This window comes from Pseudorasbora parva, chromosome 13 (genome assembly GCF_024679245.1).
Source record: "Pseudorasbora parva isolate DD20220531a chromosome 13, ASM2467924v1, whole genome shotgun sequence".
In the NCBI taxonomy this organism is placed as follows: Eukaryota; Metazoa; Chordata; class Actinopteri; order Cypriniformes; family Gobionidae; genus Pseudorasbora; species Pseudorasbora parva.
This window is the reverse complement of record NC_090184.1, coordinates 39,860,179-39,879,449: the sequence shown is the minus strand read 5'-3', so window position 1 is coordinate 39,879,449 and position 19,271 is coordinate 39,860,179. Positions and strand designations below refer to the sequence as shown.

The 19,271-nt window shown below is 35.6% G+C and overlaps 1 protein-coding gene across 1 annotated transcript in view; it reads left to right on the top strand.

The window, feature by feature from the left end:
• abcd1 (ATP-binding cassette, sub-family D (ALD), member 1) overlaps window positions 1–19,271 on the top strand; it is a 45,358-nt gene that overhangs the window by 9,544 nt on the left and 16,543 nt on the right. Inside the window, exons 4-8 of the mRNA XM_067414359.1 lie at window positions 393–564; window positions 1,699–1,793; window positions 5,918–6,063; window positions 9,027–9,172; window positions 10,304–10,388. Coding sequence (XP_067270460.1) covers window positions 393–564; window positions 1,699–1,793; window positions 5,918–6,063; window positions 9,027–9,172; window positions 10,304–10,388 — 644 coding nt within the window. The remainder of the gene's footprint in view (window positions 1–392; window positions 565–1,698; window positions 1,794–5,917; window positions 6,064–9,026; window positions 9,173–10,303; window positions 10,389–19,271) is intronic.

Here is a 19,271-nt window from a genome sequence, read left to right as displayed (position 1 = left end):
CAGTTCCAAATAAATAATTCTCTGCCATTTTTAGACTAGTTATTTCAGTCAAAGTCATTGCCTATTCAGGGTTTCATGAATCAATCTTCAAACAAAAGGAACTGGATGAATAGCTACCGATCCCGATCTGAATTCTGACTGGTGATGCAGCCTGAATCATAATCACACTGTGTTGGTTCGTTGGCCAGAGGAGAACAGCCTAAATTTGCTCTAGATTTTTTCCTCCATTTTGTCACCGGGTAAAGTTTGGGTTGAATCAACACTTAAGTGACTTCATCTTAACAACAGCCGAAATGCATAATTGCTACTTTGAAACAAGCTGTATATAAATAAATGTGACTTTCATGTGTGGAAGTGTCTAAAAAAATACTCCACCATTCATCTCATCGCAGGTCACAGAACTGGCTGGATATACAGCTCGTGTGTATGAGATGTTCGAGGTGTTTGAGGAAGTGCGTGTCGGGGTGTACCGCCGTTCGGCCACAGAGGTGAAGCCAGAAGAGACAGGAGCAGCTCAGACGGTGGCACATGGCATGAGAGTGGAGGGACCGCTGCAGATAAGAGGTTTGGTCAACTTTTAGTTGTATTATGTTATAAGGTACCATTTTAGCCATTTTTGGAAAAATGCAGGATGTATAATTTGCACAGTAGTTTTCTGTATGCATGGAATATGTAGATGTCTTACTTCAAAATGTATCTTATGCATAGAATACTATATCCACCAATACAATGCAATGTGCTCGACTTGACTTTCCATTTCTGGTGTGGCAAATTAACTGGAAGCAATGCTTTGAGGCAGAGCTGTGCTATGCAAAGCTATGATTTTGATTTGATCTCATTATTTGATTGGGCCTCCAAAAGTGAACACATTTTCAAATGCAAAATAAACCTTTTCAAAAGGAAAAATCTCGACACCACTAGGGATGTGCGCTATATGTATATCGTCTACGATAATATCGTGATTGTTGTTTTAACTGTGTGTGATCTGACATAATGGAGTATGTCCCCCACTTTACAAAGACGCACCTAGAGAGTGCACACACACTATCTGATGTAGTCTAGTAGGTTAGACTAGTGCACTTGCGCATTTAGAGTGCTCGTTTTTATTGTGTGATTTAGTCTATTAAAATGCATTTAGAATGCTCCCAATATTCAAGATAAGGGGTAAAAAGACCTCCGTATGTATATTAACATATAGTTTATCAATATCACATAAAGAGTTCCATTTTTGCTCCAAACTATCTGCATGATTACAGACAGTTCAAATAAGCAAGAAGTTAATATTAAAGGGTAAGTTCACCCAAAAATTAAATTGATGTCATTAATGACTCACCCTAATGTCGTTCCACACCCGTAAGACCTCCGTTCATCTTTAGTCCGACAGCGTATCTAAGTGTATGCACACTATACTGTCCATGTCCAGAAAGGGAATAAAAACATCATCAAAGTAGTCCATATGGGACATTAGTTGGTTGATTAGAATCTCTTGAAGCATCGAAAATCCATTTTGGTCCAAAAATAACAAAAACTACGACTTTATTCAGCATTGTCTTCTCTTCCGCGTTTGTTTTCAACCTCAAATAAAGATTTAAACAGTCATGAATCAGCGGATTGATTGAAAAATTCGACCCCAAACATATGAAAAAGCAGTCTATATATTAAAGATGTACTGAGTCTTGTTTGTGGGTGTTTGTTCAGGTCAGGTGATTGATGTGGAGCAGGGTATCAGATGTGAAAACCTGCCAATAATAACTCCTACAGGGGATGTGGTGGTTTCCAGCCTGAACATACAGGTAAATAAATTCCCCTCTTACACCCTCCTTTAATCATTTTAATGCATAATCAAATTTTACCAGTGCAAAATTGGCATGCGGATGTAGTAGGGATTGCATACTTGTTACAACCAACTAAAACCGCTCTCCATTTTCCTGCTAAGGAGACTGTATATTCAATTATTTCTCACTCTGTGCTGCAATATCTTGTGCTCATGCAGAGTAAATGAGTCCGGGGTCTGATGCAACATGCATGATTTATGCGCATGTGAAGTGTGAATATGTCAACGAGGCTGTTATCTATTCTTATTTATCTGGCCCAGTTCTGTGAGTACTTCACTGATAATACAGCATTGCTAATCAGTGTCTGACCTTTGACAGTTTAAAGTGGGTTTAGTATTTTGCTCATTCACTCTTACTGTCAATTTTGCTTGCATTACCTGTTATCTTGCATTAGCTTATCTTTATGGAAAATTTAAAATAGTTTTCCCCGGCTGTGCTCTGGTGACAGATATATTCAGTTATCTGTACAACTCAAAACGTATTGGCAGGAGTTGCAAACTTTAAAGCTAGCAAGATAAGTTCAGCAAAATGTGTTGCAGTCTTGCAGATTTTCCTTTGATATGTTCTCAGCACGACATATGTATATCATGCAAGTTTTAGATAATACCTGCAAAAGCTGATATGTTGATAGTTGACTGACAACATGGACATGTGTAAGTGTTTATTTAACATTTAACAGCTTTTTGGTTAATATTTAAGGAAAATATATATGAGGTGCTTCAACAGGTCATATTTTCAACACGATTTTTAAGCACCTTTTAGTTTTTTTGCAGTTTTGTAGGCCTCTAGATTTACAAATTCCTGTGGAAAAAAAGTACAAATACACCATGGTTCATTAATATGAAAAAATATGCATAGAATCCATGTATAATTATACAAGAATTATAAAAATGCATATAATTTAAAGTAGTTTTAGATGCAGTGTAGCATGTCGCATTGCGTGGCACTTCAGCAACCCACATACAAAACTGTCTTTTAGTACATCATTCCAAAATTAAGGAATTGTTTAGCAAATATTAATAATACGTTTCTCTTATTTAAATCTGATTCTTTTTTGTGTGTAAAACCTGAATTTCAGTGTTTTCGTTCAGAAAATAATGATTAATAAAATAATGATTAACTTAAATGTATTCCAAATTTAGAATACATTGTAAACCCGAATAGGTTGGCACAAAATGTATAAAAATGAGACAACATCAAATATTTTAAGTTAAGAAATATAACGTTTAAGTAAGCAGAACTTGCAGATTTTTATTTTGATTTGAATTCCTCTTAACTTCAAATATTTTAATAAGCTATTAATTAATACATTTAAATACAAATATTACTTAAATATATATAGTAGTGGAAACTTGAATAGTTTTAACTAGCTAATTCAATAAATGCTACCTTGCTAATTGGTAACACAATGCTTTGAGAGCATTAGCATAGCATATCACTTGCTCAATGACTACAGCAATATAATACATTTAACATGTATCTGTTCTCAAACTAATCTCATGCTCCTCCATGATGGTAACTCCCCAAACAACCCAACATAACAGAAACTCTTCTAAACTAGCAAAACATTAAATACTACTAAATCTCCTACTTAACATTAATCTTGCACAAAAAAACATTCTATAACACTTAATTTTAGTGTCATGGCAAAGCATGCTGGGAAATAGAAATCCCAGCCCAGTTTTAGTTACATTTAAGTTAGTCTAAATGAAAAAACCTCTAAAAAAAAAACTGCAACTAAAAACTGCAACTAGACCTCTGCAAACATGCCTAAGATTCACCCTGAGACTAAAGTTTTGATTATCAAGAGGCTGAAGACCAGATCCACTGCTGATGTGGCAGACACCTTCAATGTGTCTCAGCGCCAAGTACAGAGGATAAAAAAAAGATTTGAAGAGACTGGAGGCATTTTTGACAAGCCCAGGTCAGGCAGACCCAGCAAGACAACTGTTCGAGAGGACCGTTTGTTGGCTCAAATCCAAGGCCAGCCCATTTTCCACTGCAGCAGAGCTCCACGAGACCTGGTCACCTGAAGTCCCTGTGTCAACCAGAACAGTTTGTCGGATTCTGTCTCGAATGGCCTTCATGGTCGAATCAGTGCCCAAAAGCCAGCACTAAACAAAAGACAATTGAAAAACCGTGTGGCATTTGCCAAGGCCCACAGCCTGCTAAAAGGATGGACGCAGGAAAAGTGGCAGAAGGTGGATTTTTCAGATGAATCTTCTGTTGAATAACACCACAGTCGCCGCAAATATTGCAGGAGACCTACTGGAGCCAGAATGGATCCGAGATTCACCCAGAAAACAGTGAAGTTTGGTGGCGGAAAATTCATGGTCTGGGGTTACATCCAGTATGGGGGTGTGCGAGAGATCTGCAGGGTGGAAGGCAACATCAATAGTCTAAAATACCAAGAAATCTTAGCTACCTCTTATTCCCAACCATAAAAGAGGCCAAATTCTGCAGCAGGACGGTGCTCCATCGCATACTTCCATCTCCACATCAAAGTTCCTCAAGGCGAAGAAGATCAAGATGCTCCAGGATTGGCCAGCCCAGTCACCAGACATGAACATCATTGAGCATATGTGGGGTAGGATGAAAGAGGACGCATGGAAGACGAAACCAAAGAATATTGATGAACTCTGGGAGGCATGCATCTGATCTGATCTGAATCTGAATCCTTGCCAAACTGCATGGATGCAGTCCTTCAAGCTCATGGAAGTCATACAAGATATTAAATTTGGATCTCACAGCACCACAACTTAATTTGCTGACATATTTTTGTATTTGCAGTAAATTTGTTCAATTTCTGTATAGGCGACAAAACTTTTGTCTTGCCAAAATTTGACCTTTCTGTCTTGATTAAATGATAAATATTTTTTCTGTGAAAATTATTTATTTCAGTGCATTAAACATCATTTGGGAGGGTTTTAGCTTTTCATATGAGCTATTTCTAACACCAATTAATTAATTAAAAGTCATTAATATCAGGTATTTCTAGAAAATAGATAAGCGACAAGACTTTGGTCAGGGACTGTATATATATTCACTATTTAAGTGGGAATTATTTTGTTAAACGAGTCATAGATGCGCTAGTTATGAATGCAGTTCATGCTTTAAGCACCAGAATTCATTCAAATCCATTTCTGGACTATAGATTGCATATCTGCTCCCTTATGATTAATTCATGTTTCCTACTAAATTCTGAGAAATGGGTCATGGGTACCACAGTGTGACCCCCCTCTGGTCTGCCCCGGACAATGTGCTGATTATATTCCGGTCGCGCGTTGGTGTGCTCTTAGGGTTTCCACGACAGCGCCTCGATTTGCAGGGGCGGCATGGTGCTAATACCCTCTCATGGCCATGATGTCGCAGTCATGCGGTGCACTCATGACACAATCCACGTTACCCACAATGCTTTCTCAGCCAAAAGCAGACCACCTACTGCAAGCCGAGAGGAAGAAAGTGCAGTAGACAATGATGTGATAGATGAAACCTCTCACTGAGGCCAGATATAATGTGACGTTGCTTTGAGGTTGTTACATTTTTAGATGAACTCAACTGTTCCTTAAAGACTAAATCCAGTTAAATTTGCACTTCGCTGCCAGACAGCCATCAAAAAAAAGTAACTCGACCAGCCTTTTTCTATACTTAGAGAAATATCATTAACACCGCTTCCAGATGTTTTGAACCTAGATGATTCACATTGGTTGTGTGTTGTGTTGAAGGTCTTTTAATAGTAATTGACGCTCTAGCAGGATGCCGTGCTGGTGTGTTTATGTGCGTCTGGTGAATGGATGGCTTTAACATAATGACAGGGTGCAGAGAGGGAGCGATCCGTATTTCTCGGTATGTTGTGTTGCAGAGAGAGCTTTTGAAAACCATCAAGCGTTTCCCATCACAGTGGCTCCTTTTAACCCTGTGGCTTTGCTGAATTTGTAAACACATTTAGCTGTTTCCCGTGGTTTGTCCCTCTGTGCATCTTTCTCTCTCTCTCTCTCTGTGGGGGTGTTCTGGGATCTGCTGCATGTACGTTTGTGTGTCTTTTTTTAACATGTTGGGGGATGTTGGGTCTTTCTCTCCAGGTTGATGAAGGCATGCATCTGCTGATCACGGGCCCCAACGGTTGCGGCAAAAGCTCCCTTTTTAGAATCCTGAGCGGCCTTTGGCCTGTCTACAGCGGAGTGCTTTACAAGCCTTCACCCGAGCACATGTTTTACATACCTCAAAGGTACTACAGCTACACAGACTGCACGCGGTGACCTAAAAAGTATGCATTAAAATATGTACTTCACTGGCGATGGAAAGTAACAGCATTTGATTTTGACTATGGCCCTGTTTTCACCTGGTATCACAAGTGGACAATGCTACAGGTATAAATGGGGTCTAAAATGTTTTGAGCTTGTCCACTTTCAACCACTTCCAGAGGGAGTTGAAAACTCATTCGACTGGATTGCTTACGTAGTGTTGATGCTCATTTGGTCGAATGCAATAGAACAGCCACAAAAATCTTCCTGCTCTCCGCCTACTGACCTAATGCATAAACATTATGGGAAGTGCGCTAGCCTGATGGGATTTAAACTTTGTCGGCTGAAGACCCAAGATTGGTTTGAAGATGAAAATGTACCAAACAAAATGGTTCTCTCACCATTCCTGATTTCTCACAGTGTACAAACTGGTGTTGAGGCTGTCAGAGCAGAAATTAAAGCTGGTTGCTCTCTGTATCTTTTTTCATTGCTTCCAATTGCTTGATATGTAAATTGGACAAGCTTATTTTGTCCATTAGATCGAAAGATTTGAAAAAGTCCATACATTTACTTGCCCATAGACCCTCCCCTCTAAGAAATCACAGAAGTGGTTGAAGGTGGACAAAAGAGACGATATTAAAACATTAGGTGTATGTGTCTGCCTCATCTACTTGTGATCCGATAGACCAAAATGCATCTTAAAGGGATAGTTCACTCAAAAATGAAAATTACCCCATGATTTACCTAGTTGTAATGTGTATGACTTTCTTCTTTCAGACTTCTTTTCAATGCGGAGACATGAATGGAGAATTTGTACCTTCAATGTACCTTCATAAGATGTACATTCATAATTTTTTTTTGTTACTATTTTTTTAAGGAAGTAACCAAATTAATCAAATGATAATACGTCCAATAATTCAATTCTAAACATCGGAATTGGGGGATGAAATGTCAAGATTTAACAATTATTTTTTTATTATAATAATTTGAAAAAAATGTCCATTTTGGAGCACATATAAACCCTTGTGGTCCATAAAACCTATATAGTGAAAAAAGAGAAGTAGTCTATTTCGTGTTAAACAAGTTGTTTTTGAAAAAGCTGCTCTTAATTTTCAATGAGATTTATATAATTGCAGTGTTCTGACATATTAAAGACTGTTAATCATTTTATTTATAGGCCTGTAATTCATTATATAATTGGCCTAAATGTTTTTAAATAATTCAATATAATGAGGAGTAAGCTAATCTAATCTTTTATGCAGCGTATCGGTTATGCATTATGCATTATGAAATTGTTCCGGGCAAACAAAATGTAATATCAGTTTAATAATAAATGTAGGCCTACCTTAATAATAATAATATAAATAACAATAAAGTATTTTATTACATAAATTGGATATGCTAAATCCTCTTGATATGATAGCTGAATCATTTGACCATCTCTCTATAGTAGTTCACCATATGCTCTGTCAGCGCAACCTGGCACAGGGGTTTATCGTGCATATTTCACACGTACAGTGTGAGCAGTCAAGTCGCGCTTGACGATCGGACCGCACAGTGTGAGCACATAAATCCTGAGCTCTGGCTTAACATCGCATACGATCTACTCGTACAGTGTGAGTAGGTAACCTTGCTTGAAATCTCACAGTGTATGCCCGCCTTAAAACAAAAGCATCTAAAGACGATACAGAACAGAGGAGGGGGGTTAACCCTGATCATAAAACTCCAGCAGAGCTATCTCAAATAATCCAAACCACATGATCAAAGGGTTTGAGCACCCTCTGATTTACAGATTAAGTCATTGTCAGATGGACAGCTGACTCCCATCAGTGAGGAGAGAACTTGGTTTGAAGAGATAAACAATAATGGTTAATTGTAATTAGCGTTTCTTGTTCTATTCCCGCAGTTGCAAAAGAGTGTTGTTAATGGAATACACTACAATTCTCATAAAATAGACCTCTGTGTCATGCGAGAGTTAACATTCATTACCTTTAAAATAAATGAATTTGTGTTCCCAGCACACACACAACCGATGTAGCAGCTTCAGCCTTGGATTTTTTTTAATTAAATTAAGCGTTTGTACAAAAAAATGCACAATTCAAAACCAATATTCCAATCCAAAGACCTTTAACATGGTTTTTGTCATTGTACTCTGATTTGGGACTGAATCTAATCTTGCATACACAATATTATTTAAATGCCAGTGCTTTAGAAATTGTGATTGTAGAAGGCTGATGATTTCTCTTTGTGCAGGTTCAGGGCCTAGTACTGAGACTCAGCCTGCTGGATTTTTGTTTAAGAATTAAGATCAATTAGATGGCAGAGACGTGGGTGTGCGTGCATGTGTTTATTTCCATTTCCCGCCCCGTGCCAGGTTAATTAGTGCTGATGAGTGTGCTGATTAAAAAGAGGCGCACAATCCAAAAGCAGTCAGCACATATGGTGCTCCTGTGACTGCGTTACATGTCGGCTTCATTACGAACCCAACAGGAGCACGGCATCGCGTCGTGTTCATGATCACACAACGGGATGTGTCCGACATCATTTAAAACCAGCAGCTGTTTGTCATTTGGCCTGCTTTCAGTTCACGGAACATCGGAATATATCAGGACTATTAAAGAGGAAAAGATTTCATAAGAAATGGTTCCCTTTTTTGTAGGATGTGCCTAATGTTTAATGATTTTTCAGTAGACTACATTTTAAAACACATGCAAGATGTGAGGATAAATGGATGGATAGATCAAAGAAGACATACTGTGAAAATATCATTACATACACACTGAGAGTATAAATGTTATTCGGCAGTAATTCCTTATCATCAAATGAATTTGGTTATTTCAACAGACTCTGACTCAAGTTTCATTTTAACTCATGTATACCAAAAAGGACTAAATGGTTAAATTCTCGTTTTTTGTATTTTTAGAGTTTTTTTCCCCTTTCTCTTCAGGCCTTATATGTCGGTGGGAACGCTGAGAGATCAGGTCATTTATCCTCATTCAGTTCAGGAGATGCAGGAGAAGGGTGTTTCTGACCTGCAGCTGGAGGACATCCTCAAAACTGTGAATCTCTGCTACATCCTTGAGAGAGAGGGAGGTGAGAGAAGTGTGTGTGTGTGTGTGGGCATGTTTTTGTGAAATATGAGGACATTGGCCATGTCCTCACTTCTCAAAATGCTTATAAATCATACAGGATGAGTTTTTTTAGAAAGTAAAGTTGCAGAATGTTTCCTGTGATGGGTAGGTTTAGGGGCAGGGGCAGTGTAGGGGGATAGAAAATATGGTTTGTACAGTATAAAACCATTACGCCTGTGGAATGTCCCCACATTTCGCAAAAACAAACGTGTGTGTGCATACAGTGGTGGCTTAAAGTGATTTAGGGATTAGAAAAAAATGGTCATCCTTACCCTTTATTCAAATGTGTTGGAGGTTTTATTTGTGATAACGTAATGCCAAATTGTGCAGACAGGATGCCATACAAAGAAATGATAAACGCATGCAAAAACAAGAGAGAACCACCAAAATAATAATAGCTTATTATGTCTAAGTCTATGTGCATGCCTTTTCTGAGAGCTTTATGTTTTTCTGTGCAATTTCTTTGCGTAGTAACACTAAAACCTGTATCTGTAGTTGGCCTTAATAAAGTCAGATAAATACCTTAACCAAGTTTAGTGTTTTGTTCTTCCCCTTATATTTAAAATATTTCATATTTTAAAAAAGTATCAAATATTTTCCTCATATTTTGATGGTTTAATTGAACTTGTAGTGCCGTTAAAAACAAATATCCCCTTCAGACATCACTTTTGGCCATTACTGTATTTGTTATAAAAATCATATTTCAAATAAATGCTGTTCTTTTAAATGAGCATTTATTCAATATTGGTAATAATAAGACATTTTACCAAGCACCAAATCATCATATTAGAATAATTTCTGAAGACTGGAGTAATGATGCTGAAAATTTAGCTTTGATCACAGGAAAATGAGAAAACTGTTATTTTAGAGTGTAATGATATTTTATAATAATAAAAGCAAGCTCAACACATTTACTGTACTAGTGGATGTAAAGGATGTAAAGTGTTAAACTAACAGATGTTTTAAATTAAATATTAATAAAATCTAATGAATAATGCATGTGTAAATGATTCAGTAATACCGAAGAAGCAAAACTGTACTGGTTGTAAACATATGTTATTAGTAGTATTTAAACATTATTAAATACTGTCAGGTTGGGACGCGCTGAGCGACTGGAAGGATGTGCTGTCTGGAGGAGAGAAGCAGCGGATGGGCATGGCCAGGATGTTTTACCATAAGTACGTCACAAAAAGTATTAACATTTTGACACTCTTTATATCCAGATTCATTTATAGAGACTGATCCTTTCTTTACACCTTTGCAGAAATCTGTTTGACTGACTTGTGAAATGTAGTTGGTAAATATTTGATCAAATCTGTAATAGAGATGCACCAATCGAATAACGTCAGCTACTCGCTCTTTCTTCTCTCTGACTCCGAAGTGACACAGACATGCCTCCTCTCACTCATTCATAGCTTCACGCTCAACTTCTGTAGGAATTAATTGAAAACGCTCGCTCCATGCACGTGGACATGCATTTGTATAAAAGTAAAAATAAAAACTCACACCAAAAGTGTGTGCATCACTGATCTATATAACCCGAGCGCCCACGCTGCCACTCAAACGGCTTGGGAGTCAAAAGTACCAAAATGAGTGGCTTACTGTGCTTACACACAAACAAAATGATGTCACTATGCCAGTTTTAGCGAGTATTTAGTCAGTTTTGGGATTATAGTTGAGAAAGATAGCCCATGTTGTCCAATAGTATATTGGATCCCTTCATAAACTCTTAAAGGGACAATAGTGTAATATTCCTGCTGCTGTGTGTCATGTTAATAAAAGAAAAAAAGGCAAAGAAAATCACTCTCTGCTCTTGACTGAATATGTTTTATAACTTCAACGTAAGCATTAATCTATATTTAATTGTTTACAATGAATCCAGTGTTATTTTACATTATCTGAATAATAAGCCACCTTAAAGCCGTGTTTGTTTCATATCTCTCTTTTTGTGCTGTTATTTGTTCTTATTTTATTACTAATGTATTACTTTTAACTTGTGTTTTTTTTAATGAAAACTAAATTTTGCATTGAAGAAAAGTAGATTTTTGTTTGTAGTAAGTAGTAATAGGGTTCAGCTTATGACAAAAAGATTTATGGCTTTGACCTTTTGACCTTTTGCCCGATTGAACTTCCGGGGTCACGGTCATGGAGGGGTTTCCGGTATGATTTATGACGTGACCTTTTGACCTTCCGGGGGGGTTATGGGGATTACGGGTATAATTTATGACGTCCCCTTTGACCTTCCGGGGTTGATGGGGATTACCGGTGTAATATATAATGTTTTTGACAGATGTTTTTATCCTTTGAAGTGGGTATGATATATTTGTGACGGAAAGTTTTTATCCTTTGAAGAGGGTATAATATATGATGTTTTGAAGTCGTTAATAATATATGAAGTCGTTAATAATGATAATATATGTTGTTTTTTATCCTTTGAAGAGGTTATGATATATATTTGTGACGGAAAGTTTTATCCTTTGAAGTTCGGGCTATCAGGACCCTCCTCCACCTCATTCCATATTATCATGTTGTACTGTGAAAAAACTGTCAAGTGTATCTCTCACAAGCATTCTCTTCTTTTCAAATAATATAAACGAAAATCTACCCCACAAAAGTTGAATGTTTATAAAATAGTTTAATAAAAAACAATATTTAAAAAACCCTGAACCAACCATTTCAGTTTTAAATAAAATGGAGTCACAAAAAATTGCAAATTGCATCAAAAAGTGTTTATAGATTCGAAGTAAAAAAAAAAAAAAACACACTGCTTATAAAGCAATACAATGTATGAAACGGTTCACACAAAATCATTTAGAGATATTATTTAGCAATATTTAGAGAGTCTGCATCTAACTTTCCACATCTTTTAAAAAATAATTAAATAATTAATTAATTAATATAATTTATAAGCTGTTTTGCTCATGGGTCAAATTTTGATCAGGGGAATACCTGAAACGCACACGCACACACACACACACACACACACACACACACACACACACACACACACACACACACACACACACACACGGTAATTGGTTCTATAAAATTAACTTTTCTCTATTTTAAATGAATAAAAACAAATGTTACTCAAATTATTTGAACACTTTTAGTTATAGTTTTAGCAAAATATAATAATAAATATAAAAATAAATAAATATAAAAATACCTTTAATTTTTAGAGAGTTGAAGAAGATAAAAAGCAAATAGTTTAAGCCAAAACACCCTCCGATCCTCCCAGAGTACTCCACTATGAAATTAATGCTTCAGACCCTCTCTGGACGGGAGGGGTTAGAGCTGAGACTCTGTGCATCATGTCACAGCACATGTTAAATTTGTCTGCCAATGCCTTTCCAGAGCCAATATTTTGTTTGTACTAATTTTCTTTCAAAGTATAATCTTTAAAGTTTAAATGAGATCTAAAGCCAATCTTTAAAGTTTAAATAAAGTCATATGTTCTTTATCTTGCTATAAGACATCCGTATAAGATCTGATGCCACATTGTAGGAATGATTTTCCTTAAATTCAACCTAAAGTATATTCTTACTAAAATCGTGTGTTCAAAAACTTTAGCTTTTTTAAAATATAAAATCTTAGATCTTATTTCTACAAATATTCAAATCAGGTCTTAAACTATTAACCTTGTATGAACCCCATGCTATGAAACACATCGACAAAGTTTGTCATCTGTGGTCAAAGACACAGCATTAGTAACGTTTAATTTTACTCGTCTTATGTCTGAGCACGATCTTTAAATAATAACCGGTCATATCTTATACTACTACTACAATAGTCCAACATTTTATGGTAGCCGTGATCTAGGATTGTAAGTCGCATATGATTTTTATTTTCTTGCATCTTCCAAACTGGTCTTCATCAGTTTGAAAACATACCCCTTACATAAAATATACTATCAGTTATCTACTCAAAATGCATAGAATTTTGAAAATGTAATGCTCATGTATGTTGTTGAGACAGTTTGTCTGTTGGCCAGCATGAACAGACTTTGGGAGAGCGGATGACGCTAGCAGGGAGATTGCCCTTTGACCCCAACGATTTTGCAGGCCCTGCAAGGTAGTCATTCATTTCAGTTGTTATTCACAAAACAGCGCACAGTGAATCTGTAACATTTAAAATTGTGCATAAAAACCTTACTATTAAACTTACATTTTAAGATGGTACATGTCCCATGGATCTATATTTTACTTTTCTTAGTTCTACAAAGTTTCAATATCAATTAAACTCCTAGTTGACAATAATGTTTGCTGCAATGCACACAACTGTAAGATACACTACATATGTAAGATGGCAAAATAAAACACTGTATGACACTAGTTTAAAATTTGAAGAAAAAGTTTACCAAATGCATCTACATATCCGTTGTGTTCTGACACAAAGCCGTTAATTGGTACGTTTTGTTTTATAAAATGTACTTTTCCTATTTCTGCAAAGATTCATGCTACTTTTACTAGCCTGATAAAAATGTAGTTAATACATTGTGAAACAAGACAATCACGCTACCAAATACATTTGATTTTAAGAAAAAGCAATGTTTTAAAATACAACTAAACAAGATTATTTTCTCTTTTGACAAACTATTAGAAAAAATACTTTCTCTGTGATGTTGGAATAGACCTAGGTCTTTTTTAAGTATCACATCAGGCATGTAACAATCATGCAGTGCAATGATCCAGATGAAGCTTCTTATCAAACAAAGACAATTATATTTATCTTTCACTTGTGAATATTTGTACGCTACTATCACACTTACCATTTTTAATTGTCTTTACTATTGCCTTACGCATCCCAATCCAGCTAAGTTATGCGTTATTTCAACTGTTTATGTGTTTTTCCTTTATTATTTTTGGCACAATTGAATCGATATCGATTAAAGCTTATCGGCATTGCTTCTTCCCTATACGGATACAATCCAAACATGTTCTTTGTAGGAATTATGTGGGACACAAAACTCTGCGTAAATTCAAGAGGCCTAGAGTAAGAAAGCAGTGACATTGTATAAGAAAAAGTGTCCGCTTTATTGCCATACGCATCTCCCCCCCCCCCCCCCCCCATTGCCTATTCTTAGTCATATGATCAAGATTACTGTTCACATTTTATTTGCCCGGCGGTATTTGTTTTGAGGTAAAGATTCCTATCTGGTCGTTGTCAGTGCAAGTTTGTGCAAATCATTTTAAGCATTTTTACTAAACGTCTGACTAAACTTATTTGTTTTCTTTTGACAAACCTACATTTCAAACGATTCACCTCCAATGTTCCACAACCACAGGGAAAACATTTTGTTTTGCAACACTCCTGAAACCTAATCTTAGTGAATTTTTCTCACCTAGAACACAAAACTTTGTTCATACCAAACAAATATGTTTTACACATGTTGACTATTTAACTATTTTTGTAGGTATCATGACATTTTAGAGGAATTACTAAAAGATTAAAACACCAAGAATCACAATGTTTGTTGATGATGTGATTGTCATATTTAGTTACATTTCAGATGACCGTTTTGTTTGTTGAAATTTTGTTGGCAAAGGCTCTTCTTTGAGCACCATCAACATTATAGGAATAAATGAAAATTAAGAAATGACACGACAGTCTTTCTATTTGACAGTGTTTGACTAAAGTGATATTTCTTTTACTGTCACTACAGTCTCAGTCTCATCTACGATGAGGAATCACATGAACCGTCACCGTGAAAAGTAAGTCTGCTGTTCTACAGCTGAAACATATACGCCTGTTGCATTCATTAAAGTTTGCGCTTGTTAAACAAAGTTAGACTCCTCTTATAAAGGTTATAGACACATTTTGAACATTAGCCTTATACGCGTTTTATCCATGCACAAATCTCTATGTAATTCGAGAAGTACATTTACGAAATTATCATTTTATAATCAATTTAGGAAAAAAAACATTCACAAGCAATTGTGAAAGTTTGTTATTTTGGATTTGTAAATAATGACTTTTACTACTCCACCAGATAGGCATGAGGTTTAGATGATTTTAAATGTGTGACCAAACTCTTCTTTTGACAAACCAACATTTCAAATTATGTAACGAATCGTTTCTTTCAACATCCCACTTGACATTAAAGATTGTGACGTGTCGTCAACTATCTTCGACATCTGACCCTGACGTCCGACACATCGGTTGTAATAAACAAGATGTGCTAAAAATTCCATCTGATTTGTTAGCGGGATAATACCTCATCAACATAACCTGTTCCTGTTTTAGGTTCTAGGTCAATTCAAGCATAATCTTTATGCAACAATTAGTACGCGTGCACAATTTACCACAAATGTTTACCGCGGATAAGATAAGAGACATTCAGCTATAATGAAATCATAATACAGAAATCCTTTCTTCTGATCTATTGTAAAAGTTTGTAAAGTAGATTTTTCCCTGCCAGTAGAGGACAGTTTTACATTTTGTTTCGAAGACTACACTTTGAGCAGAGTCAAACAGGCATAATACAGCATTAAAAAAATTAAACTATGTTATTTTAGGGGGTCTGTCTGCATAATGCATCAACATGAATAGCGAGTCTTGATCTTTTTGAAATATTACGTTTACCATCCACAGAACAGGGGTTAGAAGCCGTGACATGATTAATCTCACTGAGTCTGTTAAAGCGGCTGGTGTTTTATGGCTATCGAAAGCACCACATTCTTGTTAGTCACATCAAAGCTACAGCCCCTACCTACATAATTTAGTAGGCCTGTTTAAAGAAGTTAGGAAACGGTCTGCAACTCTAGCGTTACAATGACTACTGAAACATCTTTGGTGGGTGTAACACCGACAAGAAGTTCTGTTGAAACGGTAGAAAACCTTCCTTACGCACTACAGAAAAAACAGAGGATCCATTTGACCAAGTTTCTTCATGAAGATGAAGATTTTGTCAAACAGGAATTTCTGCTAGGTGACGTTTATATCGGTGGGTTTGTTTTTGACAAGACATCACACACGGTCAAACTCTACGCCATGGAATTTTTTGAAGAAGAACTCACATCGGAGACACCTTGCGTGCTTTTCTCCGCTAAAGACTGGTCGTTTTTCTACAACCGTGTTTGGAGCGATCTTAATGGGGTTGCTAGTAAAACCTATTACATAAACGAATGGGATGGAGCGACGCCCAATGTGAGGTACAAGGTGACAAAGGACAGTAAGGAACCAAAGCCTGATGATTACGTACTCGTATCAACCTGCAGGAACAAGACGCTACATGAACAAAACCGCCTTAAGTTGCGTAAATGTTATGAGGAGGCTGAAATTCGAAATTCAAAGTATTGGCTTCAAAGCAGCAGTGATTCCGACTCTGATAATGACTTCCCAATTCCAGAGGACTACCCTTTCGAATGCTGTACAAAGAGTCTTGTCCTCTTGTGGAGTGACATGCCTATGCTGCACAGCACCTTTTCACTGATAGACATGTTCTTTAAGCTGAGTTATATGTTGAGTGATACTGAATGATCAATCAATCAATCAATCAATCAATCAATCAATCAATCAGTATTCGTATTACATGGTTAAGTCCTTTGTATTGAAAATATTAATACGTTTCAGTAAAACCATGCAGTATTTTAGCAATTACATTGTAATTGTAATGTTCCTTGTTTTGTGTTACTTGACATTATCTTAGTTTTTTTTGTTTATTGGAACCAATTTCAATACCCTCTATGTTACAAACTTAATAATAATTCACTCAAATTGTAGAATATTGTTTAAAATTGTTTGTATTTTTTGAAAAACATTAAAATTATTATTGATGTGTTACATAAAATATGCGCATTGTGTTTTAATTTTTCTTGAGACAAATTAATATGACTGTGTCAGTAAAAGTCTTTAACTGAAAATATCATCTTAGCATTATCTTAAAAGTCTGCACAAAAAGAAATTTCAACACTATCTAATTTCTGTTTTTTGTTTTGTTTTGTAAATCATAACTGGAGTGCGTTACAATTATACACTTCTCTCTGGTGACATGTAGGACTTTTAACATGCGGGTACTTGTAGGACACAATCTGTAGGCGCATTTTCCAAAACTCGAATCACAATTCGCGCAACGACCTTCTGTTTTTACCACACATTAACACAATCCATGTTGGTTTCACACAATATCCAGTCATTTAAAATAATTCTAAAATGCATGCATTTTCTGTGCACACATGCTTAGCCAATACCAAAAATCATGGTTTCTTCCGGTCTTATTTACAAATGCTTAAACAGTACGTCACAAATGAAGAGCTAATGGTCCAATCTTTAAATATAGTATAAAGCCTCTACTTCTGTAATAATACTGTTTGTAACAAGCTCAGACATTGTTCATAAAATAATCACAAATGATTGAACCTTTTATTTTTTAATAAACCGTTTCTGGACCTTGATACACTTAAGCTCTCTCCTAAAGTTGAAGAACAAGCTGCTCAAGCAAGCTCTTTGAAAAACAAGCTGCTTGGTTGACTTGTTTCTTTTTTTGTACTGTGAATGTTCATAGGCATTTATATGCCTTATTGACTTGCTTTTTTTAATTATTTACCCTGTGACATCTAAAATGTTCATTGTGTGCAACCTTTACACTTACATTTCTATTAGTTGCATGTACTGCACATTATTTAATAACGAGGGTTGCCATCATTTGATAACTGTTTTGAAAAAATATTTTTACATTTTAAACATTTCAGAATTTTATTTCAGGTTTTTGTTAGTTTAAAAGGCTTTCCAAGTGTTCTGATACTGAGATGACACTATCTATGCATATAACGACTAGTTCCAATATCTGTTTAATATGTCATTGAACGCTGATGTTTATCATCACTCAAGCTGTTTAAACCTTTCAACTGATTTCAAGCATTATTATAACAGTAACATTTAATTATATTTAAAACAATTACCAGCATATCATAAAACAAGTAAAATGTATTTAAAAGAGCAAATTATTTTAAGTAATTACATTAATTACATCAGACTTGTAAGTAAAAAATACTTTATATAACTTAACAGGACAAGTTACATTTAATTATTACTTTGTAAATTTTACTCCGCATAGTTCAGTAGATTTCCATATCTGTAAAATTTACATAAAAAAATATTAGAGCAAAAACTTGTCAGCGAGCTCTGTCGTTGCTCTGGTTGGTTGTAGCACTATCCTATCGCGTGCAGAGGGAGTTTGAAAGACAACCGTTTATCCCGCCCCTCAGATTGAGCCCTGTCTGGTGAGTTTCCAGACCAAACATCTTGATGTGGGTCTGGCTTGTCAGGCTAGAATTTCTTTCCATTACTTGGAAAAATAGGACTCTATTGCTTCTTTAAATAAGAATAGTTTCTTTAAATAAAATAAAAAAATTGTTGATCCTTGTATAACTTGTAAAGAAAAATTATTGCTAACCTATGTTGGAGGAGAGAATGTGTAGAATGGCTTACAGTAAAATTAAACTGAACACTACAAAAACAATGGCATTCCTATTGTACTGTGTTCTACCTGTAGATTTTTCATAATGACATCAATAGTTAGTGTTTTGATAGAGTTTTGACGGAATGATTACATTTTGAATTTGTTTTGCTGTGTTTTGATTCCATTGGTTACATTTTGAAATGTAGATTTTGGCAAGTTTTTGCTCTAATATTTTTTTATGTAAATTTTACAGATATGGAATCTATGGAAACTATGCAGAGTAAAATTGACAAAGTAATAATTAAATGTAACTTGTCCTGTTAAGTTATATAAAGTATTTTTTACTTATAAGTCTGATGTAATTAATGTAATTACTTAAAATAATTTGCTCTTTTAAAATACATTTGACTTGTTTTATGATATGCTGGTAATTGTTTTAAATTTAATTAAATGTTACTGTTATAATAATTCTTGAAATCAGTTGAAAGGTTTAAACAGCTTGAGTGATGATAAACATCAGCGTTCAATGACATATTAAACAGATATTGGAAGTAGCAGTTATATGCATAGATAGTGTAATCTCAGTATCAGAACACTTGGAAAGCCTTTTAAACTAACAAAAACCTGAAATAAAATTCTGAAATGTTTAAAATGTAAA